General features: G+C 43.6%; 3 protein-coding genes across 4 annotated transcripts in view; 2 read left to right on the forward strand and 1 right to left on the reverse strand.

Annotated features, from left to right (window-relative positions):
* LOC308314642 (DNA topoisomerase I, mitochondrial) overlaps positions 1-5,580 on the forward strand; it is a gene marked incomplete at both ends in the record, with an annotated part of 50,130 nt that extends 44,550 nt beyond the window's left edge. Inside the window, 5 exons of the mRNA XM_080762274.1 lie at positions 1,367-1,481; positions 2,014-2,141; positions 3,116-3,213; positions 4,110-4,259; positions 5,478-5,580. Coding sequence (XP_080618400.1) covers positions 1,367-1,481; positions 2,014-2,141; positions 3,116-3,213; positions 4,110-4,259; positions 5,478-5,580 — 594 coding nt within the window. The remainder of the gene's footprint in view (positions 1-1,366; positions 1,482-2,013; positions 2,142-3,115; positions 3,214-4,109; positions 4,260-5,477) is intronic.
* A 1,954-nt stretch (positions 5,581-7,534) lies between these two features.
* On the reverse strand, positions 7,535-14,792 carry hsbp1b (heat shock factor binding protein 1b). The gene is made up of 4 exons (XM_080761938.1): positions 14,577-14,792; positions 11,891-11,957; positions 9,771-9,917; positions 7,535-9,076 (listed from the first exon to the last, which is right to left on the reverse strand). The coding sequence occupies exons 1-3, from the start codon at positions 14,619-14,621 to the stop codon at positions 9,790-9,792; spliced, it is 240 nt and encodes a 79-aa protein (XP_080618064.1). The 5' UTR covers positions 14,622-14,792; the 3' UTR covers positions 7,535-9,076; positions 9,771-9,789.
* Positions 14,793-16,962: 2,170 nt separating this feature from the next.
* Positions 16,963-27,006, forward strand: part of LOC308314352 (solute carrier family 66 member 2) — a 121,095-nt gene continuing 111,051 nt past the window's right edge. For both annotated transcript variants that reach the window (XR_013963966.1, XM_080761936.1), the window contains exons 1-3: positions 16,963-17,102; positions 23,746-24,081; positions 25,574-25,707. Coding sequence is in view for 1 of the 2 variants with exons in the window: in XM_080761936.1 (XP_080618062.1) it covers positions 23,852-24,081; positions 25,574-25,707 (364 nt within the window). In the remaining variant the exon portion in view is untranslated. The remainder of the gene's footprint in view (positions 17,103-23,745; positions 24,082-25,573; positions 25,708-27,006) is intronic.

Consider the following 27,006-nt stretch of genomic DNA (forward strand, 5'->3'; position numbering starts at 1 on the left):
TTTGGACATACACAGTTTAAATCCCACAGCAGCAATGTTCCATTTGTTCTGGTGGATCCCAGCTAGGTGGCTGAGCGTTGATGATACCATGATACGACAGTGCCATCTAGCGTTTGTGGATGGTATGAATGCATTTGACTCACTCTCTCAGCTCACTCACATGCATAGTAAGTGCAGGATGATTTTTATTATACTCTATACAGTAGAATCCTTACATTTTGGTTACATTTGTATACTTTTGACCTGAGAACGATTCTACACATTTTCTGAAAAACCCTATGTTTCTAATGTCAGTCGTTCTCAAACATTTTCATGTCAAGGACCTCCAAAACGAGCTAGTTTTTGGTGTGACCCGGCCGGGGATCGAACCCTGACCTCCCAGTCTCAGGGCGGACACTCTAACCACAAGGCCACTGATCGCTGGTAGCAGTAATTGTTATAAGTCTTTCTCTCTTGCTTAAAAATGGCATTCCCCTTGTCTTATTGTATCTCTTTGTTCCTGCCTGTCTGTCTGTCTGTCTGTCTGTCTGTCTGTCTGTCTGTCTGTCTGTCTGTCTGTCTGTCTGTCTGTCTGTCTGTCTGTCTGTCTGTCTGTCTGTCTGGGGCAGCGGTGGCCGAACGGTTTGCGGAGCGGTCTTGATATTGGAAGGTCGCTAGTTCGTATCCCCGGACCGGCACGTTAAAATTACCACCGCTGAAGTGCCCTTGAGCAAGGCATTGAACCTCTACCATCATGAAATGTCCTATGAGCAGGGCCTGGCTGTAAACAAGTTCTTGAGCTTAGTCCAGTTACCCTGGGTAAACATAGTACCTTTCCTTTCCTTAGTCCAGTTACCCTGGGTAAACATAGTAGCCTACCTTTCCTTTCCTTAGTCCAGTTACCCTGGGTAAACATAGTACCTTTCCTTTCCTTAGTCCAGTTACCCTGCAGGGTAAACATAGTACCTTTCCTTAGTCCAGTTACCCTGCAGGGTAAACATAGTACCTTTCCTTAGTCCAGTTACCCTGGGTAAACATAGTACCTTTCCTTAGTCCAGTTACCCTGCAGGGTAAACATAGTACCTTTCCTTAGTCCAGTTACCCTGGGTAAACATAGTACCTTTCCTTAGTCCAGTTACCCTGCAGGGTAAACATAGTACCTTTCCTTAGTCCAGTTACCCTGGGTAAACATAGTACCTTTCCTTAGTCCAGTTACCCTGCAGGGTAAACATAGTACCTTTCCTTTCCTTAGTCCAGTTACCCTGGGTAAACATAGAACCTTTCCTTAGTCCAGTTACCCTGCAGGGTAAACATAGTACCTTTCCTTAGTCCAGTTACCCTGCAGGGTAAACATAGTACCTTTCCTTTCCTTTCTGTCTGTCTGCAGACTGCAGTGCTCAACAAACACCTGGGTTCTCTGATGCCCGGTCTGACGGCCAAGGTTTTCAGGACCTTCAACGCCTCCATCACGCTGCAGCAGCAGCTCAAAGAGCTCTCCAACGGTACGTTATATTTCATTTTCACTTTGGTTCAGTTCAGTGGTTCTCAAACTTTTTACATTTCAAGGACACCCAGAACTCGTGAAACCTGTTAATAACCTCGTATAGGTAGTTTTACATTTCAAGGACACTCAGAACTCGTGAAACCTCTTAATAACCTCGTATAGGTAGTTGCAGACGGTCAACTGGAGTTCTTTCTGGACACGGACTCTACAGTTCTTGTTGATTATGATCGACATCCACTAATTAAGAGCTATTGAATTGAAATGTGTAGTCGGGTCAGTGAAAAGTAGGACTATTAAACAAAATCCACTTGTCGATGGAGGGATGGCTGAGGGGACAAAACTCCAACTAAAGCTGACCTTTCTCCTCACACAGCTTTTATATTTCACGGTGCTATTCTTTCTTTACCCACTAATACTGTATAAATTATGCTCTACGTGGTGTGTGTGTGTGTGTGTTTGTGTGTGGTGTGTGTGTGTGTGTGTGTGTGTGTGTGTGTGTGTGTGTGTGCGTGCATGCGTTGGCCTTGCAGTGTCTGATAACCTGCCAGAGAAGATGCTGTCCTACAACAGGGCCAACAGAGCGGTCGCCATACTCTGTAACCATCAGCGGGCGCTGCCGAAGACCTACGAACAGTCCATGGCTAACCTGCAGTCTAAGGTGAGAGAGAGCAGCTTCATCAGGCTGGGAGACGTTGTCTCATAACACACAGCTTCATCAGGCTGGACGACGTATTATAATAACACACAGCTTCATCAGGCTGGGCGACGTTGTCTCATAACACACAGCTTCATCAGGCTGGACGACGTATTATAATAACACACAGCTTCATCAGGCTGGGCGACGTTGTCTCATAACACACAGCTTCATCAGGCTGGGCGACGTTGTATAATAACACACAGCTTCATCAGGCTGGGCGACGTTGTATTATTATAACACACAGCTTCATCAGGCTGGGCGACGTTGTATAATAACACACAGCTTCATCAGGCTGGGCGACGTTGTCTCATAACACACAGCTTCATCAGGCTGGGCGACGTTGTATAATAACACACAGCTTCATCAGGCTGGGCGACGTTGTATTATTATAACACACAGCTTCATCAGGCTGGGCGACGTTGTATAATAACACACAGCTTCATCAGGCTGGGCGACGTTGTATAATAACACACAGCTTCATCAGGCTGGGCGACGTTGTATAATAACACACAGCTTCATCAGGCTGGGCGACGTTGTATATTAACACACAGCTTCATCAGGCTGGGCGACGTTGTCTCATAACACACAGCTTCATCAGGCTGGGCGACGTTGTATTATCATAACACACACCTCACTGGAACTGTAGCCGTTCGTACAGTAATACACTGCATATGTATAATAATAAACACAACTGTGTGTGTGTGTGTGTGTGTGTGTGTGTGTGTGTGTGTGTGTGTGTGTGTGTGTGTGTGTGTGTGTGTGTGTGTGTGTGTGTGTGTGTGTGTGTGTGTGTGTGTGTGTGTGTGTGTGTGTGTGTGTGTGTGTGTGTGTGTGTGTGTGTGTGTGTGTGTGTGTGTGTGTGTGTGTGTGTGTGTGTGTGTGTGTGTGTGTGTGTGTGTGTGTGTGTGTGTGTGTGTGTGTGTGTGTGTGTGCAGATCGTTGCTCGGAGGGAACAGCTGTCCGTGGCCAAGTCGGAATTCAAACAAGCCAAGAAGGATGCCAAGTATAAAGACCCAGAATCCAAAACGGCTACGTAAGTATAGTTGTTGGGTTTTCAAGGCTCTGTTAAACATTACGCTGTGGGCGCTGGCGGCGTGTTTCCTCCTCCGCGTCATCAGTGCCCATACCCCGAAGGCGGGGTTGGCGAAAGGGCCTTTCTGTGTGGAGTTTGCATGTTCTCCCCGTGTCCCCTAGGGTAGGTACCCTCACAAAAAACATGCAGTAATCCTGGTCTCTAAACTGCCTCCCCCTGGCCAGCCGGGGCGCCTGATGGAGGGGAAAGGAACTGGTTGGAATAACGTGTTCCTTCCACGCGCTACGTCCAACCAGGGAAACTCCCCCCTGTCAGGTGTAAAGGAGCAACTTGGACACTCGGGCATGAAGGAAGCATGAGTTCAAGTCCGTTGCTCTCCCCTTGTCCCCCATATATGGGGACTAGGTTGGTCTCCCCTTGTCCCCCATATATGGGGACTAGGTTGGTCTCCCCTTGTCCCCCATATATGGGGACTAGGTTGGTCTCCCCTTGTCCCCCATATATGGGGACTAGGTTGCTCTCCCCTTGTCCCCCATATATGGGGACTAGGTTGCTCTCCCCTTGTCCCCCATATATGGGGACTAGGTTGGTCTCCCCTTGTCCCCCATATATGGGGACTAGGTTGGCGGAGGGTGTGTAGAGCCCAGGATCACATTATGATTGTCACAGGGGTGAAAAATGGGTTACAAAATCGTGGGATAAAAAAAATAATTATTATATATATATTTTTCTTTGCAGGTGAGTTTGCGAGTAGCATAAAACAGTTATATAATGTACAAACGTGTCCGGAATAATAGTCTAAAGGTCTTGTACACCTGTTGTTGTTGCCAGGTTGGTGGAGCGTAAGGAATAATGGTGTAAAGATCTTGTTGATCCTGTTGTTTCCGGGTTGCCAGGTTGGTGGAGCGTAAGAAGAAGGCAGTGGAGCGCAGCGAGGAGGCTCTGCTGAGGATGGAGGTTCAGGCGACGGACCGCGAGGAGAACAAGCAGATCGCCCTGGGCACGTCCAAGCTCAACTACCTGGACCCACGCATCAGTGTGGCCTGGTGAGAGAACGCACGCACACACACACACACACACACACACACACACACACACACACACACTGGGCACGTCCAAGCTCAACTACCTGGACCCACGCATCAGTGTGGCCTGGTGAGGGAACGCACGCACACACACACACACACCCTGAGCATGTCCAAGCTCAACTACCTAGACCCACGCATCAGCGTGGCCTGGTGAGGACACACACACACACACACACACACACACCAGCAGTGTGGCAGCGGTGGCCGAACGGTTTGCGGAGCGGTCTTGATATCGGATGGTCGCTAGTTCGTATCCCCGGACCGGCACGTTAAAAATGACCACTGCTGAAGTGCCCTTAATGGACAAGGCATTGAACCTCTACCATGAAATGTTCTATGAGCAGGGCCTGGCTGTAAACAAGTTATTGAGCTTAGTCCAGTTACCCTGCAGGGTAAACATAGTACCTTTCCTTTCCACACGCACACACCACACACACATGCATAGTACACGTAGACATACACACACGCATGCCTTCAGAATCGGCTACCTGATCACTTTTGGCGTTTGTTTTGCTGTTCAATCATCCCATCCCACTATTGCGGGAATTATTATGAAATGATGAACACTTATTTGATAGACAGAATACACACATGAAAACTGTTACATTGTATCTTCATACAGCACATTTCAACAAGAAAGACAATTCAATCTAGATCTAGCAAAAGGAAACACAATAATAACAATTACTACTATGACAAATTATTAAATGAAAAGTAGGGCAGTCTACAATCGTGTAGATCTTTTGTCAGTCCTTTTTTTTTTCCCTGTGTCTGGGTTTTATAAATATTGAACCAATGCAGTATTAACCCATTTTGACCCGAGATCAGATTAAAAAACATGTCTTCTACATCCTGACAGTTTTCTGAAAAAGCTATGTTTCTATGTCAGTCGTTAAGTTAAGTTAATGTCAGTCAATAGCAGACCTACAAGCTCGTAGCGCGCCACTCGGTGGCGCGCTACGAGCTTGTAGATCTGCTATTTTTCCAATAGCTAAATCATAACATAATGCTAACACCAAAAGGGGATCCCGCCACAAAATGGGTTTTTTAACAAGAATATTAACAATGGCTCCAATGAAAACATTGGATCTATTCTCTATTACTGCTGAAAAGCACCATATTTGGACATTATGTTTCAGTGATGTTTTGGTCCCTTGTTTCTTCCTTCCTCTCCAGGTCTAAGAACATGGACGTTCCAGTAGATAAGATCTACAACAAGACCCAGAGGGACAAGTTTGCGTGGGCTCTGGACATGACAGAGGCCGACTTCGTCTTCTAAAATGTCTTCATTTTTATTAGTGGCTGATCAATCGGTTTAATTAACTTCTCTTCTTTTCTTCTTTGATATTTTTGCCCAGCAAAACAAAAACCAAACTGTTGGGATTGTCGTCTGTGTGCTCGGGTGGCCATAAACGGTGCAATAATGGGGGATGAGATTTTGAGACTGCTGTGAATTAAGTTTTTCCTTATTTTTTATTTGTATTATTCTTAACCTTGAATGCAAATGATACAAAGAAGCGCCTTTCTGTGAGTTCTCTTATTTACATATTGTGAACCTTGAAAATGCACTTATGCAAAGCTACCTCGGCCGTAGATAGAGCACCTCCACCTTCACTTAAGTAATATGTTTTGTTTGCTTTGTCTTATGTTCCTGCTTTTTTTATCATGCTGTCAGCACTTTTTTACATTTACTCTTTGAGTTTCTGTTCAATTTATTTTAATTTATCTGTTCGTTTAATTTGAATAAAGTTGCATTAAAGCATTGCAGTTTAAAGATGGGATTGAGTTTTCTGTCTACACCGTTTCCCCCACAAAGGTTCCAGTCATACGAAATCTGCAGCAAACGTTTAACACAATCCATGTATGGAATTGGATGGACCAGCATCTTGTACATTATATTTTCTTTATATGATAAATAAATAATAATGAATTGCATTTTTATAGCGCTTTTCCAAGTGCTCAAAGCGCTTTTACAATGGTTCATTCATTCATACATTGGGAGGTGAAGGTTCATTCATTCATACATTGGGAGGTGAAGGTTCATTCATTCATACATTGGGAGGTGAAGGTTCATTCATTCATACATTGGGAGGTGAAGCGGCGAACAGTCGACGCCAGCGTCCTCACTTCTCCACATTCACACCAATGTGTGTTAAGCTCACACCGACCGACTCATTGGAGGCAGTGTAGGGTTCAGTGTCTTGCCCAAGGACACTTCAATGTAGGGTTCAGTGTCTTGCCCAAGGACACTTCAATGTAGGGTTCAGTGTCTTGCCCAAGGACACTTCAATGTAGGGTTCAGTGTCTTGCCAAAAGACACTTAAAATGTAGGGTGTGGACAGGAGGAGGAGCCGGGAAATATAATGCATGTACCTTTCCCTTCCTAGAAATGTAGTGGAGTGATCCAAGAAACCAAATACTTACCCCATTCTGGGTGGGGACCCCTTTTGGTGTTTTAAGCATTATGTTATACTTTAGCTATTGAAAAATTAGCAGATCTACAAGCTCAAAGCACCGAGTGCACTTAACAGTGATTTCTGTTATAGCTTTGTTTTTTAGTTGTAGTTTCTGTGTTGGTATGCGGTCAGGTTTTCAGCTGGCTCAGGGAATTGGACGACCCTGCCATGCATAGTCCACTATAGATAGGTGAATTAACTGTATCTGTCTGTGGGCACATAGGCCTACTGTATTCTGTGCCTGTGAGCGGTTTTATGAGTTGAGGATTAGAGGTATAGGTATTTTTATTATGCTGTAACATTTGACTCGATGCTGTCGTTTAGCATCAGTGCAATTTGAAAATGTATTTTTGAAATGAAATGTACTATTTTGTAATGTAATATAATGTATTTTGTTATGTTTTAATTTATTTCTGGACTCTTGGAAGATTAGCCGAAAGGCTAAAAGAGATCCAAATTAAAATCAAATCAAAATTGTGCTAAGCTTATAGGTCTGCTAAATGTTTTTGTATCGTGAAAATGTAGTGAAAATCTTTGAATATATATTCTTTCAGAGCCATCATAACTCATCTTTGGTTCTCGGAAAAAAAACCCTATAAAACAAATTGCTCAATACTGACATCCGGTGGTGGATTCATGAATGTACATAGACAATATTTTAGGCCAATAAAAAGACTATACCAAATTTCCCACTTTAAACAAAAGAGGCCTGTCGGCTGCCAGCCTATAATCTGCAGACATGTTAGAACTGAGAGATTTTAAACACGAGACAAAACATTTTATTAAATTACTTTTAATAGAACAAAAGTCAGTCAAGTTTGGAATGCATCTCATACACTTGGCACCTATAGAGTGAGATTTAAGTTACACAAGCTTCTGGAGGCCACCGTTAAAGGTGCTGTGATATTTCTGTTGTCAAAGTATACATTGCTACAGTGTGTGTGTGTGTGCAGCTCTTTAGTAAAACAGTCAAGGTCAGGATACCAATTTCGTCCAATCAGAACGCTTGCAGGATATACACTAGTGAAATTAAAAGTGGACCACTAATGATTGTGGGATTCATTCTATCTCCTGGTGGATTCAATCTGTGGCCCGATTGGAAATGTATTGTTGGCTAAAGAGCTGGACAGACAGACCCGTTGGTACTGAACACAATATAGCAATGATTACCAACAGCATAGATTGAACAAAAACCCTTTCTAACAAAATAATTACCACTTGCAGCACCTTTTTCTTTTTTTAAATCAGGGATGAAAATACAGAAGACACTTATTTTGCATCTGTGACTATCTTCTTCCAAGGTTTATCCCAGCTTATGTTATATTATATTAACGTGGCCTGTATTTCTCAGTCTTCCTGGCTGTATATGTTATATTAACCCATTCTGGGTGGGAACTTTAGCTATTGAAAAATAGCAGATCTACAAGCTCATAGCGCGCTACGAGCTTGTAGGTCTGCTATTTCTGAAAAATCGTGAAAATGTGGCGAAAATCTTTGAATATATATTTCAGAGCGAACATTTTTAACAAAAATATTGGCTTCTGGGAGGGAGGGTCCCTGGAACTACATATTTTGAGATGGGGGGGGGGGGGTCCCTGGAACTACATATCTTGAGATGGGGGGGGGGGTCCATGGCCCAATAGAGATAATTCTGGGGGTCCTTGACATGAAAAAGGTTGAGCACCACTGACATAGAAAGATGGGTTTTTCAGGAAAAAAATAGGATTTAGAAGCCTTTTTCTTCTTTTTTTTCCCGACCTCAGTCCAGAATGGGTTAACATGGCCTGTTGGCCTGTATTTCTCAATCTTCCTGGATGTATATGTTATATTAACATGGCCTGCATTTCTCAGTCTTCCTTGGCTGTACAGTATGTGTTATATTAACATGGCCTGTATTTATCAGTCTTCCTGGCTGCATATTATGTTACATAAACGTCTTCCTTGGCTGTATCAACAGAGCCCCACCAGGCCAGTATTTGTATGCGGGGTCATAAAAAGTGATGCGGCGAGGAGGGCAACCAATTTGAACATCCATTTAAATAGTCACCCATCCCTCTGCACGCACATAAAAGGATTCAGAGAGTTTCAAAGAGCGTTATTTATAAGCATATCATACTATTATAGTTTACAAATGACGTTTCTACTTCTTTCAAGTCACTACATTATAATAGGAACTGTAACCATTTATCACAACAGTCGATATAAAAAAGCATCTCACACAAACACACCAAATCAATAACAGTTCATGTTTTTTTTAGAAGGTAAAGTTTCTGCTGCTCCTGAAGATAGGACCGCCTTCATGCCGTGTTACCTGGCAACCTGCAGGGCAGAAACAAGCAGACGTGGTCATACAGTACGCCTACATACAGTATATATTATACAGTACGCCTACGTACAGTATACACACAGCATATGTTGGACAAAGACAAAAGGGTAAAGCTTTTACATTTTTAAGTCCGGTACAAAATATGTTCCATTCCAACCTAATGCATAAGTGCATTTTCTTTAGCTAAACTAACTTCCATTTCTACTATAGGGGCATGCTCAGAATGAGAGGTTGGCATTTGGGGAGATTAATACTGATTTCAAGACCAATATTTTTATTTTATTAATATTTTCTCATTTTAACCCATTCTAAACGGGAACCCCTATTGGTTTTTTAAGCATTATGTTACACTTTAGCTATTGAGAAATAGCAGATATACAAGCTCATAGCGCGGCACTATATTATGTGAATATAAAGTGAACATTTTAACTCAAATCTTTGCTTTTCTTTTGGGGGGGGGGGTCTCTGGAACAACATATTTTCAGATGGGGGGTCTGCAGCCAAATACAGATAAGTCTGGGGGTCCTTGACATGAAAAAGGTTGAGCAACACCGACATAGAAACAGGGTTTTCAGAAAACTGTTATGATTTAGAAGGCATTTGTAGAATCGTCCTCATGTCTAAACCGAGGGTTTTCCTGCAGGGCATTGAGACATATTCTATGAGGTGCGTTTGTGGTGTCCTTACCACTTCCTGGTCACCTTCATTATGACCCTTGACCTCCGTCCTTAGGCTTCTCTCCGGGCGGTGCTTCGATCTCCTCCACCCCGGCTTGGGTCATCAGGTCAGCGATGTTCTTCTCCAGGTCGTCGATGCGCGTGCTCATCTCGTCGAGTGGACGTCGTTAAGGCAGAGAACTCACGCAATGGTACGTAATTATGCTTAAGTAAGTAGCCTTGTCGAGCCATGAGGCCCATAGGGGGCAGGAGCCTATCTCCTGTTTCTGTAGCCATGAGGCCCATAGGGGCAGGAGCCTATCTCCTGTTTCTGTAGCCATGAGGCCCATAGGGGGCAGGAGCCTATCTACTGTTTCTGTAGCCATGAGGCCCATAGGGGGCAGGAGCCTATCTACTGTTTCTGTAGCCATGAGGCCCATAGGGCAGGAGCATATCTCCTGTTTCTGTAGCCATGAGGCCCATAGGGCAGGAGCCTATCTCCTGTTTCTGTAGCCATGAGGCCCATAGGGCAGGAGCCTATCTCCTGTTTCTGTAGCCATGAGGCCCATAGGGCAGGAGCCTATCTCCTGTTTCTGTAGCCATGAGGCCCATAGGGGCAGGAGCCTATCTACTGTTTCTGTAGCCATGAGGCCCATAGGGCAGGAGCCTATCTCCTGTTTCTGTAGCCATGAGGCCCATAGGGCAGGAGCCTATCTCCTGTTTCTGTAGCCATGAGGCCCATAGGGGCAGGAGCCTATCTCCTGTTTCTGTAGCCATGAGGCCCATAGGGCAGGAGCCTATCTCCTGTTTCTGTAGCCATGAGGCCCATAGGGGCAGGAGCCTATCTACTGTTTCTGTAGCCATGAGGCCCATAGGGCAGGAGCCTATCTCCTGTTTCTGTAGCCATGAGGCCCATAGGGCAGGAGCCTATCTCCTGTTTCTGTAGCCATGAGGCCCATAGGGCAGGAGCCTATCTCCTGTTTCTGTAGCCATGAGGCCCATAGGGCAGGAGCCTATCTCCTGTTTCTGTAGCCATGAGGCCCATAGGGCAGGAGCCTATCTCCTGTTTCTGTAGCCATGAGGCCCATAGGGCAGGAGCCTATCTACTGTTTCTGTAGCCATGAGGCCCATAGGGCAGGAGCCTATCTCCTGTTTCTGTAGCCATGAGGCCCATAGGGCAGGAGCCTATCTACTGTTTCTGTAGCCATGAGGCCCATAGGGCAGGAGCCTATCTACTGTTTCTGTAGCCATGAGGCCCATAGGGCAGGAGCCTATCCCCTGTTTCTGTAGCCATGAGGCCCATAGGGGCAGGAGCCTATCTCCTGTTTCTGTAGCCATGAGGCCCATAGGGGCAGGAGCCTATCTCCTGTTTCTGTAGCCATGAGGCCCATAGGGGCAGGAGCCTATCTCCTGTTTCTGTAGCCATGAGGCCCATAGGGGCAGGAGCCTATCTCCTGTTTCTGTAGCCATGAGGCCCATAGGGGCAGGAGCCTATCTCCTGTTTCTGTAGCCATGAGGCCCATAGGGGCAGGAGCCTATCTCCTGTTTCTGTAGCCATGAGGCCCATAGGACAGGAGCCTATCTCCTGTTTCTGTAGCCATGAGGCCCATAGGGCAGGAGCCTATCTCCTGTTTCTGTAGCCATGAGGCCCATAGGGGCAGGAGCCTATCTCCTGTTTCTGTAGCGTGAGGCAGCTTGATGTACAAGTACACCCCCTGGACATGACGCTAGTATGTCACAGGGACTTACCCCCAATCCAACCCTTGATGCTGAGTGTCAAGCAGGGAGGCACTGGGTCCCATTTTTAGAGTCTTTGGTATGACCCGGCCGGGGATTGAACCCCTGACCTCCCAGTCTCAGGGCGGACACTCTAACCACAAGGCCACTGAGCTTAGATCAATTCTATTTGTACTGACTTGCAGACCCTCACTTTTTATATTTTTTACCGGGCAGATAATGAATCATATTTACAACTGGCCTGGCGAAAGGAAAGGCATCTTGAGCGAGGCAGGGTAGGGAGTCACTAAAATATATATAAACAAAGCAATATTATAAAACACAGTAAGAAATCATGAACATAATCAATCCAATATGCAATATTCAGCCAATAGACACTGATTAAAGACACATTAGCATTTTGTGTTTGGATATTTCTCCCGATGATCTGGTCCGACATGGTCTGGAACTTATCCTGCATCTGCTGTAGCAGCGTCTGGACCTGAGAGAACAACGACAAACACAGGAGGCTTTGAATATATAATCTTTCAGAGCGAACGTTTTTAACTCAAATCTTTGCTTCTGGGGGGGAGGGTCCCTGCCCCTGGAACTACATATTTTCAGATGAGGGTCGGCTAACAATTACATATAGTTTTGGGGGTCCTTGACATGAAAATGTTTGCGCACAACTGACATAGAAACATAGGTTTGTCTGAGAACTGTCATGATTTAGAAGACATTTGTAGTTGTACTTTGTAGAATTGACCTCAGGTCAAAATGGGCTAATAATAAACTACAATCTGACAGCACACTAGTTTTCATGTTAAAAAGGGGACTTGAAAGTGGATTTTCGTTTGTTAAAATAAGTGTCTATACATAGTGTGTTTGTTCACAGGGGTCTGTCTCATTCATCCAGCTCTTTAGCAAACTGAAACATTTATGTTTCAGGTCCAGGTTACCAATTTCATCTACATGTGTTAGGGTTAGTGAGGACACAAGTGGAACTAGAACATTAACCCATTCTGACCTGAGATCAGATTCTAAACATGTCTTCTACATCCTGACAGTTTTCTGAAAAAGCTATGTTTCTATGTCAGTCGATTTTTCAAAAATAGCAGACCTACAAGCTCATAGCGCGCCACTCGGTGGCGCGCTATGAGCTTGTAGATCTGCTATTTTTCAATAGCTATAAAAGCATAACATAGTGCTAACACCAAAAGGGGGTTCCCGGCTAAAATGTGTTAAATTTTAACAGCCCTACTCCCTGGTATATATTAAAATAATGAGTTGCAGCTCATTGTCAAGGAGATGTTACACTGTGGTGTAACTATAAGCATACACCATGGGTGGGATGTTGTTTGGACTCTCCGTGGGCTGGCGATGGTTACCATGGCAATTTAAGAACTAAGACATCATCGTGCTCTGAGTTATCATTGCAGCAGCTTGTTTGGACATTAAGAGATCATCTGAAAAGCATTGACATTTATTTATTTATTTGTTTGTGAACAAACTACAGTAATTATTTAACCCATTCTGGGCGGGAACCCCTTGTTGGTGTTTTAAGCATTATGTTATACATTAGCTGTTGAAAAATAGCAGATCTACAAGCCCATAGCATGGCACCGAGCTTGTAGGTCTGCCATTTTTGAAAAACCTTGAAAATGTGGCTCAAATCTTTGAATGAACGTGAACGTTTTTAACTCAAATCTTTGCTTTGGGGGGGGGGGGGGGGGGGGGGTTCCTGGAACAATATATTTTCAGATGGGGGTCGGTGGCCAAATACATACAATGTTTGGGGGTCCGTCCTTGACATGAAATATTGAGCAATACTGAAACAGAAAATTGTCATCATTTAGAAGACTTTTTAAATTTCGACTTTCAGGTCTAAATGGGTTAAAAGGATAAAAGACGGAACATTTAGGCATGGGATGGATGCGAGGCTGACACAGTCATTTCAGATGTGGGTCCGTGCTGGCCAAATGAAAGATTCATCCTGGGGTCCTTTTCTTTGACATGACAACGCTGCGACGCGTTGTGAGAGATTGTAGAACTGCTATTTTCAGCATGCAACCAACGTGTAAAATCTGCCATTACGACGACGACATCAAGGCCTGTCAAAAAAACATTTCAGTCGACTAAATCAACTGTAGATTTAGTCGACAAAAATCGTATATGACATTTAGTTGACTAAAACTTACTGGACTAACACTAATACATTCCAGGTGACTAAAATGTGACTAAAACTAAGTGAAAACTATTCAAGAGACTATGACTAAAACTAAAATAGAAAGTTGCTGCCAAAAACAACACTGGTCCCGAAAGGGGCCAGATTTGAGCTCCTTGCTCGTTTCCATGACAACATGTCAAACATCATTGTGTGGAAGGAGAGAGGGAAAGCACATTCTTGGTGATAGATCAATCAATACACAAAGTTTAGCCCAATCAACATCTCTGGAATTAAATTATAATAATCATATACCTATTAATGCAACAGCATTGCGCGCGTGTGTGTGTGTGTGTGCATGTGTGTGTGTGTGTGTGTGTGTGTGGTGGGGGGGTTTATAGGTGGGTGGTACTGATGGGTACATGCAGTACAGAAAGCATTCCATTCGCATTACTTCACAGATGAGACGATCCATTTGATTATTAATGGACAAACAAACATCAATATGATTGAAATGATCATTTCTAACACTGTAGTGCACTATTCAAACTCACTGGGATAGCACGCTGTTTGTGTGTGTGTGTGTGTGTGTTATATTAATGGTATTAATGTTTTACTGTTAAGTGTCACTGATGATGCCATCCATCCAGGCAAGGGACTGATACAATTAGCTTTTAAATACGTTTTTTCTGGTGCAATAAATACATCTATTATGCATTGTTGTTTGTTCCCCTGGAGAAAAATAAACAACATACATATGCTATAGCCTGTGTTAGCATGCTAACTGTCTGCTAGTGCTAGCATGAATGAATTGCTGTGATCGGGGGTTAGAGTGTGTGTCTGTCAATGTGTGTGTGTGTGTGTGTGTGTGTGTGTGTGTGTGTGTGTGTGCACTGCTAGCTAGCCTACAACAACAACATCAGCCAGTTGCTAGCTAGCTAGCTAATCACGACTCACCACATTGGTCAGATCCTGCACCGACTTGGGGTCCGTTTCCGCCATTATTATGACTTTGAGACGCGAAGGAAGGTCGATCGATTGGTGGTGAATTGATTATGAAATGGTGAAAGCGTGCGGTGGGTTAGGTAGGTGTTGTAAAGATGTCTCTCTCTGTTCTGTGAGGTCTGTGTGTGTCAGCAGTGGCACAGCATCAGCTCAGCTGTTTTCCTCAAACACACACACACACACGCCACTAGCATCCAGCTGCAGTCTCGCGGGAGTATCGCGGCGGCGTTTGAGTAGAGGAATGTGGAACGTCGAGTTCTTTATGGTGATTGTTTATTTATTTATCTATCTATTTATCTACACTTCCCCTTTTCCCCCTCAGCCCTCACTGTATATGTTTATTTTCCCTGTTTACCTCCTTTATGATGAATTCCTGGCTATAATACAAGTGTCTATTTGTACGTCTCTAAATGTTTTGATGAATTGAACAAGGTGGACCCTCTTGTAAACAAGTGTAGGCGTAATGCTTTATGGTGTCGTCCACTCACAGTTAACAGTCTTTGTGTTGAGTTGTGCTTGAATTGTAGGTACTGTAATTCAGCACACTGTTAATACATATTTCAATGAATCAATTGATTGATTGAAATATTAAAAGCTAGTTTGCAGAATTACACTAGGCCTACATTTAAAGCATTACACTTGGAGGGGAGAGAACAGATCGTGGAGGTGAACAGAACACTCTTCTCCCCCCTCCCAGTGAGCTGTGGCGTTCCACAAGGAAGCATACTAGGGAATTTACTGTTCAACGACATGACATCAGCTTGTGACTGCAACTTGTTCCTGTTTGCAGATGACTCAGCACTGCTGGTCTCGACTCGGACAGGAACACACTGCAGGTTGAAAAGACCCTCAGCTCTGAACTCGGTAGAATCTGCACCTGGCTCGCTGATAACAAACTATCCTTACACCTGGGAAAAACTGAATCCATTCTCTTCGGAATAGTAATCTCACTTAAGGCTTCTTGGTTAGAGTGGGTGACAATATTATCACACGAAAAGATGAAATTACCTACCTAGGTTCCTAGGACTAATCTTTCCGGTGATAAAATGGCCACCAACGTAATCAAAAAAGTCAATCAAAGAACAAGATTCCTTTACAGGATCTCCTCACTGGTCAACAAAATCACCTTGAAGACCTTAACAGGAGCCATCGTACAAGGTTTCTTTGACTATGCATGCACCTCTTGGTACCACAGCACCTCAAAGGCCCTTAAAACTAGGCTCCAGACTTCCCAAAACAAACTGGTCAGGCTACTACTTGGCCTCACCCCCTGAACCCACCTCACCCCTGCCCACTTTGACAGGCGGGAATGGCTTAGGGTCGATGACAGAGTACAGCATCTTGCAATGGGTCTGGTCCACAAGATTCGATACACCACCAAGATACCCATGTACCTGTCTAGATACTTCCTTAATGTTAACGAAGTCCACACCCACAACACCAGAGGGAGTGCAACAAACCATGTACAACCCAGATTCGGCACAAACAAGGGACTAAATAATTTTCACTCCTATGCCACCAAAATGTGGAACGCCCTACCAACAGTCATTAAGACATGCACATTCCTTGACTCCTTCAAAACCGCTCTCAAAGGGCACCTATACGGACGGCTGCAATTCGAAACTGGCCCCCGTAAAATCGGAATCCCCCCCCCTTTGGGACAATAAACATATACAGCGCACTGTATATGTTTATTTTCCCTTTTTACCTCCTTAATGATGAATTCCTGTTCTGTTCTTTAACTATATAGAAGTGTCTATTTGTACGTCTCTAAATGTTTTGATGAATTGAACATGGTGGACCCTGTTGTAAACAAGTGTAATGCTTAATTGGGTCGTCCACTCACAGTTAACAGTCTTTGTTCGAGTTGTGCTTGAAATGTACTGTAATTCAGGAAACTGTTAATACATATTTAAATCAATCAATCAATCAATTACAACTAAGAGGGTCAACCTTGTTCAATTCATCAAAACATTTAGAGACCAATATCACCACCACCATGAGTCATGATTCTGTTCTGTGATCAACCATGAGCTGAACGGATTAATAATTGAATATAGCCCGTATATTTATATATAGTAGGTACAGGAATCATCCAGGCTGTACTATTTCAATAGAGAGAGGCCATCGCGTGTGTGTGTGTGTGTGTGTGTGTGTGTGTGTGTGTGTGTGTGTGTGTGCCCACTCTCTAGCAGCAGCAGCAGCAGCGAGCGATGCACGCGCGCGTGCACTGGTGATCTCCCGAGTGCTGCAGCAGAGAGAGAGAGAGAGAGAGAAAGGCAGAGAGGCAGAGAGAGAGAGAGAGAGTGAGTGAGAGAGAAAGAGGCAGAGAGAGAGAGAGTCGGGAGGATTTAAAAGTTGGATCGAGCAGCACTCTCTTTCTTTGCTTAACTTTTTTCTTTTTTTGCGGTGGTTTTATGATATTTATATAATATCGCGCCTGGTGTTCCTGGACTGGTTGTGGATGTGAACACTAAGGTGAGTTGGACTATAGGACATGAATATTGATATTAAACCGTGTTAATGTTATTAAATAATTAGTATAATAATCAACTCAACTGAAACCGCATGGGGAGAAACCTCCCCCTTCGCGTCCCACCAGGATGCGTTGCGGACTACTGTGCAGCGAGCGATTTGTACACATTTGACACCGGTATTTGGCAAATTATTACGTTTTATTATGGCTTTTAGAGACTTAGAATATAGGCTGCATATATAAGCTACACAATCCTTTCATTTTGGGCGCATTGCAGAGTGCAGTATCTCCATATGGCAACTGACTGAGCGGCTACTGTGGAGGAGGTACATTTGATATGTGTGTATTTGTATGACAGTATAATTATAAATAGATAGAGGTTGCATTGGGTCACATTATGTTTCATGTGTTGTTGCTGTGCTGTAGTAGACTGCAGTCCCATGCAGTGAAATGTGTACCGGTGAGTTTATAGTTATAAGTTCAGACTTGTTGACATAGCATTGCCCGGCCCCTCTAAGCTATGTTTTGCTTTATGCTTGCATAAGAGCTTGTTCAGTGAAGTCAAGTCACCAGAAACTATCTGACACATCCAAACAAGGTGAGCTGCAGTCTACTGTAGTCTACTGTACTCACTGTACTGCAAATGGGCTTTAACAAGGGCAGAGAAGGAGTGTCACTCTATAAAAGTACTCTCAGTGAATGTTATAAACTTCAAGGAACTTGTAAAAAGAAGCAATGGCTTTTGTCTGTGTTGCACTCACTTTGGATTATGAAATAGCCAGTTGTGGAATAGTGTTATTTATATAAATCTATAGCTGGGGACCACCTGGAACCCCCTCAAGGACCACTGGGTTGAATCATTTAGCTGGGGACCACTGGTTGAAAACCACGACTGGTTCATTTATATTTGTATTAGTATCAATAGTCTAACTGCAAATGAAGTTGCAACTAGAAAGTAGAAGAGAGTAGAAAATAGAAATATAAAAATAGACATATACTGAAATCCCTCAAAATTGTTTGTTTGATCGATTGATTGATTAATGTATTAACGGATTGGATAATTACAGTACATTTCAAGCACAACTCAAAACTGTTAACTGTGAGTGGACGACACCATAAAGCATTACACTGGTTTACAATAGGGTTCACCATGTTCAATTCATCATAACAATTAGAGACGTACAAATATACTCTATAGCAAGCAAAGGTAAACAAAGGCAAAGGGAAAGAAACAAACATACATACAGTGAGGGGGAAAGGGGGGGGGGGATTCAGATTTTACGGGGGCCAGTTTTGAATTGCGGCCGTCCCTAGGTGCCCTTTGAGAGCGGTTTTGAAGGAGTCAAGGGATTTGCATGTCTTAACGACTGTTGGTAGGGCCGCGGGCGTTCCACATTTTGGTGGTATATAGGAGCGGAAATAATTTAGTCCCTTGTTTGTGCCGAATCTGGGTTGTACATGGTTTGTTGCATTCCCTCTGGTGTTGTGGGTGTGGACTTCGTTAACATTAAGGAAGTATTTAGATACTGGTAGCCTACATGCAGGGTATCTTTGTGGTGTATCGAATCTTGAGGACCAGACCCATTGCAAGATGCTGTACTCTGTCGTCGTCCCTAATTCATTCCAGCCTGTCAAAGTGGGCAGGGGTGAGGTGGGTTCGGGGGGTGAGGCCAAGTAGGAGCCTGACCAGTTTGTTTTGGGAATTCTGGAGCCTAGTTTTAAGGGCCTTAGAGGTTGAAGAAACCTTGTACGGGGGCTCCTGGTAGGGTCTTCTTCAAGGTGTTTTTGTTGACCAGTGAAGAGATCCTGTAAAGGAATCTTGTTCTTTGGTTGACTTTTTTTGATTACGGTGGTGGCCATTTTATCACCGGAAAGATTTGCCTCTATGATGGAACCTAGGTAGGTAATTTCATTTTTCCGTGTGATAATATTGTCACCCACTCTAACCAAGAAGTCATCTGCCTTGCTGAGATTACTATTTGAACCAAAGAGAATGGATTCAGTTTTTGTCCCAGGTGTTTGTTATATCATTATCATTATCGTTATCATTAATAGTCTAAAAAATCTGCAAATTTAGTTGCAACTAAAGTTTTCAAATAATTGTAGTGGAGTAGAAATACTAGAAATATAAAAAATAGACATACTGAAATCCCTCAAAATTGTGCTATGAATGTTCCACAGAATTGATCGAGGCTCCTGGTCTCTAAACTGCCTCCCCCTGGCCAGCCGGGGCGCCTGATGGAGGGGAAAGGAACTGGTTGGAATAACGTGTTCCTTTCACGCGCTACGTCCAACCAGGGAAACTCCCCCCTGTCAGGTGTAAAGGAGCAACTTGGACACTCAGGCATGAAGGAAGCATGAGTTAAGTCCGTTGCTCTCCCCAGGTTGGTGGAGGATGTGTAGAGCCCAGGATCACATTAGATGATTGTCACAGGGGTGAAAAATGGGTTACAAAATCGTGGGATAAAATATATATTAAAAGAAAGAATTGATCGAGGCTCAAAAAGACAGCTGTCTCTGACTCTGAAATGAACGTCACAGTCACAGAGGTGTTTTAGTATTAACAGAATCACATGTGCTGCTGCTGTGTAACCTTTACATTGTTTCAACCAGATTACCATGCAGGCTATCTTATGCTTTGAATATATCATCATTCCCTAGTTTGAGATATTGTCATCTTATGCAGCTGACTTTACTGTATGCAGAGCAGGCTGCAGATGTCAAGACAGGGTAATAAGACACTGCTCATCTTCTCCATGACTCTCTGGCTCTTCACTTGGAAGGACGGTGTTTCATATGAGGAGTGTGTTAGTGACTGATAATGCTAAGCCAGAGCATTACCAGCACACATCATGTGTGTGCTTTAAGCACTCATTAAGGGGTATTTCATGTCAGCCTTTTAAACCCTCTATTGTTAGTGAAGCGGACTTAAATTTGGAACGCTTGTTTTTCCGTCTACACCAAAATCGCTAGATCTTCAAGCTCACAACCAACGCATCGTGCTGTGATGCGTTGCGAGCTTCTAGATTGGCTATTTTTTGTTGAATGTTCCTTCAGATTAGGCATGGTATTTAGAATGAATATCAAAATGTCTAATGTGCAAATATTGACTCAAGCAACTAAAAACTGTCTGTGTGGTGTACACAAAAGTCAGAGTCAAGTGAAATACTTCTTTGAATTGTTTTATTGTTGTTGGAATAAGGTTTAGTCCACAATTCCATGTTGTATTGGTGTGGTACCATCCATGGGAGAGATAACAGGCAAACGATCAAATGAAAATAACAATTATTCTACATTCTCTAATTGTGTAGACTTCTTGTAAATTAAGTAATGCAAGATATTTAACAATAATTGAACTCTTGAGAAATTGAATACTTTAGCTGGGGACCACCTGGAACCCCCTCAAGGACCACTGGTTGAATCATTTAGCTGGGGACCACCTGGAACCCCCTCAAGGACCCCCTATAGTTGACCGGGGCCCCCCAGCTAGGGCTCTACTTACTTGAGGAAGTGAGCTGAAGCTGTGAAACGTATCATTACAGAATGACTCTGGTCCAAATGATATTTCATTCAGTTTGCGGTGTTCTTTCACGTGTAGGGGGAAAAGAGGGGGGTCAGCATTGAAACCGGTATAGCCAAGACGGTTCACATGTTTTGACAACCCATGTGTACAACATAATTCGCGGCGGTTTAATCCATTTTGTGCGGGAACCCCTTTTGGTGTTATACTTTGAAGCTATTGAAAAAATAGCAGATCTACAAGCTCATAATGCAGCACTCGGTGCTTGCCTTGTAGGTCTGCTATTTTTGAAAAACCGTGAAAATGTGCCTCAAATCTTTGAATATATATTGGTACAGAGTGAACATTTTAACTCAAATCTTTGCTTCTGGCGAGGTCCCTGGAACAACATATCAATCAATCAATCAATCAATCAATCAATCAATCAGACTTTATTGTCACAACACATTACAAGTAACATGGGTGAAATTCTGGTTGTGCAGGTACTCATTGCAGTTACGGGGATAGAGACAACAAGAGCTACACAGCTGCAGCCATATTTCGGCGCTGCCCTGAAGGCATATTAGATATTACATATAATTGTTTGGGGTCCTTGACATGAAATATTGAGCACCACTGATACAGAAACACAAGGTCTAAAATGGGTTAACAGCACAGCAGTCTGAAATATTTGCTCAGCTGCTGGTCACCTCCTCGTCAATTATTACACAACTACGTACTGTACTACCACGCATGATAACAGCATCCTAAGGTTATAGCAAGGAATAGCACCGCTAATACTATAGCCATGTTTTGCATGGAGAGTATAGGTTGCTGCCTTCAGGAAGGAGATAATGGTGTTCCAGCATACAATAAGGTCAGACTGAAGAGGTCTTTTGTCCATCAGTCGACTCTGAGGCTTAATCAGGAATTTGGGCATGCAGGACTAGACTGAGCTGTGGTCACGGCTCTCTGCCCTTATGTTTCTATGTATGTAACTGTATTGTATTTTATATTTTTGTCCTGTGTTATGTATGTCAAATGTGTTAGGCAACTAGTCGACTAGGTCAGGTGTAAAGGAGCAACTTGGGCATGAAGGAAGCATGAGTTCAAGTCCGTTGCTCTCCCCTTGTCCCCCATATATGGGGACTAGGTTGGTCTCCTCTTGTCCCCCATATATGGGGACTAGGTTGGTCTTCCCTTGTCCCCCATATATGGGGACTAGGTTGGTGGAGGGTGTGTAGAGCCCAGGATCACATTAGATGATTGACACAGGGGTGAAAAATGGGTTACAAAATTGTGGGAAAAACATTATTTAAAAACTAGTCTACTAGTAAATCCACTAGTCGACCTTGTTGGTACTAGTTGACTAGTTGATAAGAAAACGTTTTTATTTTTTTTACTAGTCGACTAGTCTACTAGTAAACTAGTCAACTAGTCAACTAGTAAAAATGACTATAAGTGAATGCACTAATATGTGTTACACTTATATATGTATATACAACCGCTGGGTCGCAAAACAAATTCCAGTGCAAACTGACAATAAAGTACTGCATCATATCATATCATATCATATTACCACAGTAATTCCTGTTTCACTATGTAGCCGACAGATTCTAATCGTGCACCGGACCGCATGACATGCAAAACATAACTAACTAGGTCATAATTCTACAGTAGTGTTTTGTTTACCTAGCAGAGACAGAGAGAGGGGAAGTCACAGAGAGCCAGGGAAGGAAGGAGTGCTCCGTACTGTAGATTACTGCTGGAACATAAATAATGTGGCGTGCGCGGTCCAGAGACGTACAGTATGTACAGTATAACAGACAGGTCCAGAGACGTACAGTTACAGTAAGACGCGCAAACGCGGGAAGCGAACGCAGCTCGTACATATTTGGGTTTTGGACGTATAGCTGCTTTGGGGACTCCTTATATGGTTATGGCTGAGTCATGGTGACGTAACAGTGGGACAGACACTTGCATCAATCACAAACAAATCACTCAGCTCCATATATGGGCACAAAAGCGGGACAGACAGACAGACAGACAGACATGATCTGCTAGGTCTCATAGTAAGTGCTCACTGCAATCGCAATAAGCGTCGCAGTCCCGCCCCCTACCAGGGCCCAGGAAATAATTCCCCGTTCATTTTCATCATAGACTTTTCAGAAAGTATTTATTTAAAGACGTTTGCGCCGCGGACAAAGCCAACTCTTTGTCGTGACAAATCATGACAACAAACAACACAATTCTTTGGGCCAAAAAAATAATTTGAAAGAAGAAAAAAACGACAGGTTACACTTTTTTTGTTGTTTTTTTTGTCTTTGTAATAATTTGTTTGGTCCAAAATATTGTGTTTGTTGTCATGATTTGTCACGACTCCAGTTGGCTTTGTCCGCGGCGTAACCGTCTTTTCAAATACGACATTTCAAATACTTTTTTCATGAAACCAAAAACTTTGCACAGTAGATAACAATAACAGCACCCCGTTCCGTTGTCACTGCTCCGACCAGACCCCCACTCTGTGCTGCACAGATAACAGTATCAAGGAAGCAAAGTGAGTGCCGTTCCTAATTCCTATACGGCCAGATCACATAATGACTAGTACTGTGCGTGTGTGTGTGCGCCTGAGTGAGTGAGTGCGACAGTGCATGCATGTGTGTATTATGTACGTCGTGGTGATGTCTTAATTATTGTCCTTGATTCTCAGCTTAAAGGCCAGTCCACAATAATACAGCTACTTGCAACCAAAGCATTTCCGGGCGTCCCCGGACCAAAAACGTCCTGTTGGATGCAGAGGTTCTTGTTTTATTGCGTCCCTTAAACTATAAACTGCATTTTAATTTGGGATGCAAAATGCACCCTATTTTAATCTCTGTACCTACACCTGTTAGTGACCTGAAGGACAGTTTCTACCCCAGAGCAGTCATAGCTCTAAACACTGACACTTGAACTCTGACACTCGACACTTTATGGACTAAAAGGACTTACTGTGCAATATGCGTTAAATGTTTGTATTTTGTGTTTCATATAGAGTATTATGTCTTTTGTTTTAAATGCACTGAGCTGGTTTGCAATTCAATTTCGTTGTCTCGCACAATGACAATAAAGATATTCTGATTCCGAGTCTTCTGTTCTGTCCCCAGTTGCGACTTGCGAGTCGACCCCCCCGTCCCCCCCTCACACACACACACCCTCCACCGTCTCTCCTCGCCGTCCCCTCCTCTCCTCCGACGTCGTGGTGTGTGTGTGATGGCCGCCGCCGCCGAGGGAGGGCTGGGCCTGCCGGAGGAGACGGAGGCGGAGGCGGAGGCTTCCTGGATGCTGCTGTCGTGGCTGGCGTCTCTCATCATGGTGTTGGGAGGGTCCGTGCCCTACCTCCCCCAGTACCAGGACATCCAGAGGACCGGCAACACCGAGGGCTTCTCCACCAGGGTGTGTCTGGTGCTGCTGGTGGCCAACATCCTGCGCATCTTCTTCTGGTACGTGGAGCTACACATAACAAGTACATTTAATTAAAAAATAAATATATAGCAGATCTACACAAGCTCATAGCGCGGCACTCAGTGCCACGCTATGAGCTTGTAGGTCTGCTAGATTTGGTATTGAATCACACAGTGGTGGAATAGTCTGTGATTACGATGCATCAGCCTGGGAATACTCATAGTGACTCAATGTCACATCATTGATAGCCGATAAGGAGGAATATACTAGAATAGAATAGGACTAAAGTCGTCTCTTCGGTGTTACTGAAAATCTCTGACGAGCCAAAATCATTTCGGCACTACAGCGCCGGAACAGCGGTAAAATAGGAGTATGAATCGGCCCTTACAGTGGTTAAAGTGTTCCCCGTTCTGCTGGGGACTCCATGAAACCCCCTCAAAGACCCTGGCGGCCCTCGGACCCCACCCTGAGAAGAACCTTTCATTCATTCATTCATTCATTCATTCAAGTTTTATTTATTCTCGAAATTACACTGAGTAATACAATCACATCACAATACATCAGAAGATCAGGAAAACAAAGAATACAATACAATACAATACAAGGTAAATACATGTGAAATTACATATAGGTTTACAAATAAAAAGCAAAAAAATAATTTCAAATAAGAGCTAAAACAAAATTCAAAATGATCTAAAAACAGTTACACATTGTGGGGGTCTGTGTGCTCACCAAGGTTTTAAAACGATGCCAAGGGTACCAATGTGGTCAATTGTAATGCATTTTGTAGGTCGTTCCCTCTATTATTTGGGCCACAGAAACTAAAGGCAGATCTACCTAGTTCATAGTTATCTTTTGGTACCTTGAATTTGGGGAAATTACTTGACCGGGTATGGTATGTGTTCAGAGCTTATATGAATAGAGACGGCACCCGGAGGAAACCCTGAGCCCAAACACATGAACGTGCTGGTCCTGACTATCATTGTGCACGTTCACGACGGCAGCACGTTCATGCACGTTCGTGCACGTTCAACGGCAGCGCGTTCGTGCACGTTCATGCACGTTCAACGGCAGCGCGTTCCTGTGTTTGGGGCCAATCCAGCCCAGAATGCACTCTGTGGGTGCAGGTCTTTTTTCCGACAGCATATTGATCCGAAACCTCAATCCTAACCTCACCGCAAGCACGGGAGCAGCGCATGTCGGACCATCGCTTTTTCGCATCGCAGCGAATGTCCCCCCGCTGCGGATCGGATCGTTGCCCCGTGGGCTAGAATGCTGTTGGAAAAAAGGCCGCCTCCCCACTCTGTTCCTACCCGGAAAGAGGAGTGAAATCGCCTCATGCGCTTTAGAGCAACTTAATGCAAGTGGATGGGAGGAGAACTCGGGTGCCCTCTCTATTCATATGTACTCTAAGGTTCAGAGTCCCATTTCAGGAAAGATGAGATGTATTTATAGGACAACCTCTCTCACCTCTCTGTGCTAATCCTTTCTGCCTGGTTCTGGTCGTGGTTCTGCCTGGTTCTCCTCCAGGATAGGGAAGCAGTTTGAGCTCACCCTGCTCCTCCAGAGTGTGGTGATGATCCTCACCATGTTCACCATGCTGCAGCTCTGCTGCTCGGTCCAGAACACCAACCGGGTCAGCACCAGGCAGCACCGGCTCTCAGGTAAGCTACACAAGCTGTATGCGTGTGCGTGTGTGTCCAGGGACGGTCAGAGGGGTTTGAATGACCATTTCATGTGTTCGGTTTGTGTTGTGATGGTAGTACCAATCCTCCCTCTTTTCCTTTGAATTGGAGACAACAGAACAGACTGTGATGTTACTAACAAGACCCTCGCATTAGTATATTAAATAGTAGTACTTTGTTAACTCGCACTGTGTTGTTGCTGCTAGTGAGCCCGGCAAAAACATGACTGTTTTTGTTTAGTTTCAGTTACTACGTCTTGCCACAAGAGGGCGCCAAAGGAAAGGCTATAACAGTGAGGCTTCTATTTTCAATTGATCTTCTTTTAGTGACTGTTCACTTTAATCAGTAGCAGATATCAACACAGAGGAAGAACACACTTTATCCCATTTTGGGGGGCGGGGACCCCTTCTGGGGTTTTAAGCATTATGTTATACTTTAGCTGTTGAAAAATAGCAGATCTACAAGCTCATACATAGTAGACTTTTCTAGATGTAGCCTATTTCATAATAGCAGAACTGTAAGCCCATATCACGTTGCATTGTGAGCTTGCAGATCTGCTATTTTCAAATAAATAAAAGTGTGAAACATTTGGAATACTTTTGAAACATTTTATGAACACATCTTATAGGGGGGGGGGGGGTGTATTTACAAACTAAATACCGGTAGATATTAATTTGGGGGTTTTGTATTTAATATATATATATTTTCTTTTTATTGGGCACAGGTAAGCAGCACATCTGACAAGAAGATCTTTCCACATAGTCACCATTTTTTATTTTATTTTTTAACATCACATAAACACAAACATTTAAAGACCTTTTAAGCGTCGTACAAAGCCAACTCTTGTCGTGACAAATCATGACAATAAACACAATTTTCTTTTGGGCCGAACAAAGAATTAGAAGAAAAGAAAAAAAACGGTTACAAGGTTACAACACTTTTTTTTTTAGTTGTTTTTCTTCTTTGTAATTATTTGTTTGGTTTGTTGTTTGTTGTCATGATTTGTCACGACTCGAGTTGGCTTTGTCCGCGGCGTAACCGTCTTTAAATAAATACATTTTGAAATCTCTATGGGGAAAAAATGCATTGTGAATCATTTCCTGGGCCTGGCGTCACTCCATTGTACACGGAAACCCACTGTCCACTAATATCTGGGTCACCGAGCAGTCTATAATCCATCCAGGGATGGACGAATATCGAAGTATTATAATTATATAAAGGGTCTCCAATCTGGGGGTTCTTTGACATGAAAAGGCTTTAGAACCAACTGGCCTAGAT

This window comes from Protomyctophum bolini (assembly GCF_963924005.1).
Source record: "Protomyctophum bolini genome assembly, chromosome: 4".
NCBI lineage: Eukaryota > Metazoa > Chordata > Actinopteri > Myctophiformes > Myctophidae > Protomyctophum > Protomyctophum bolini.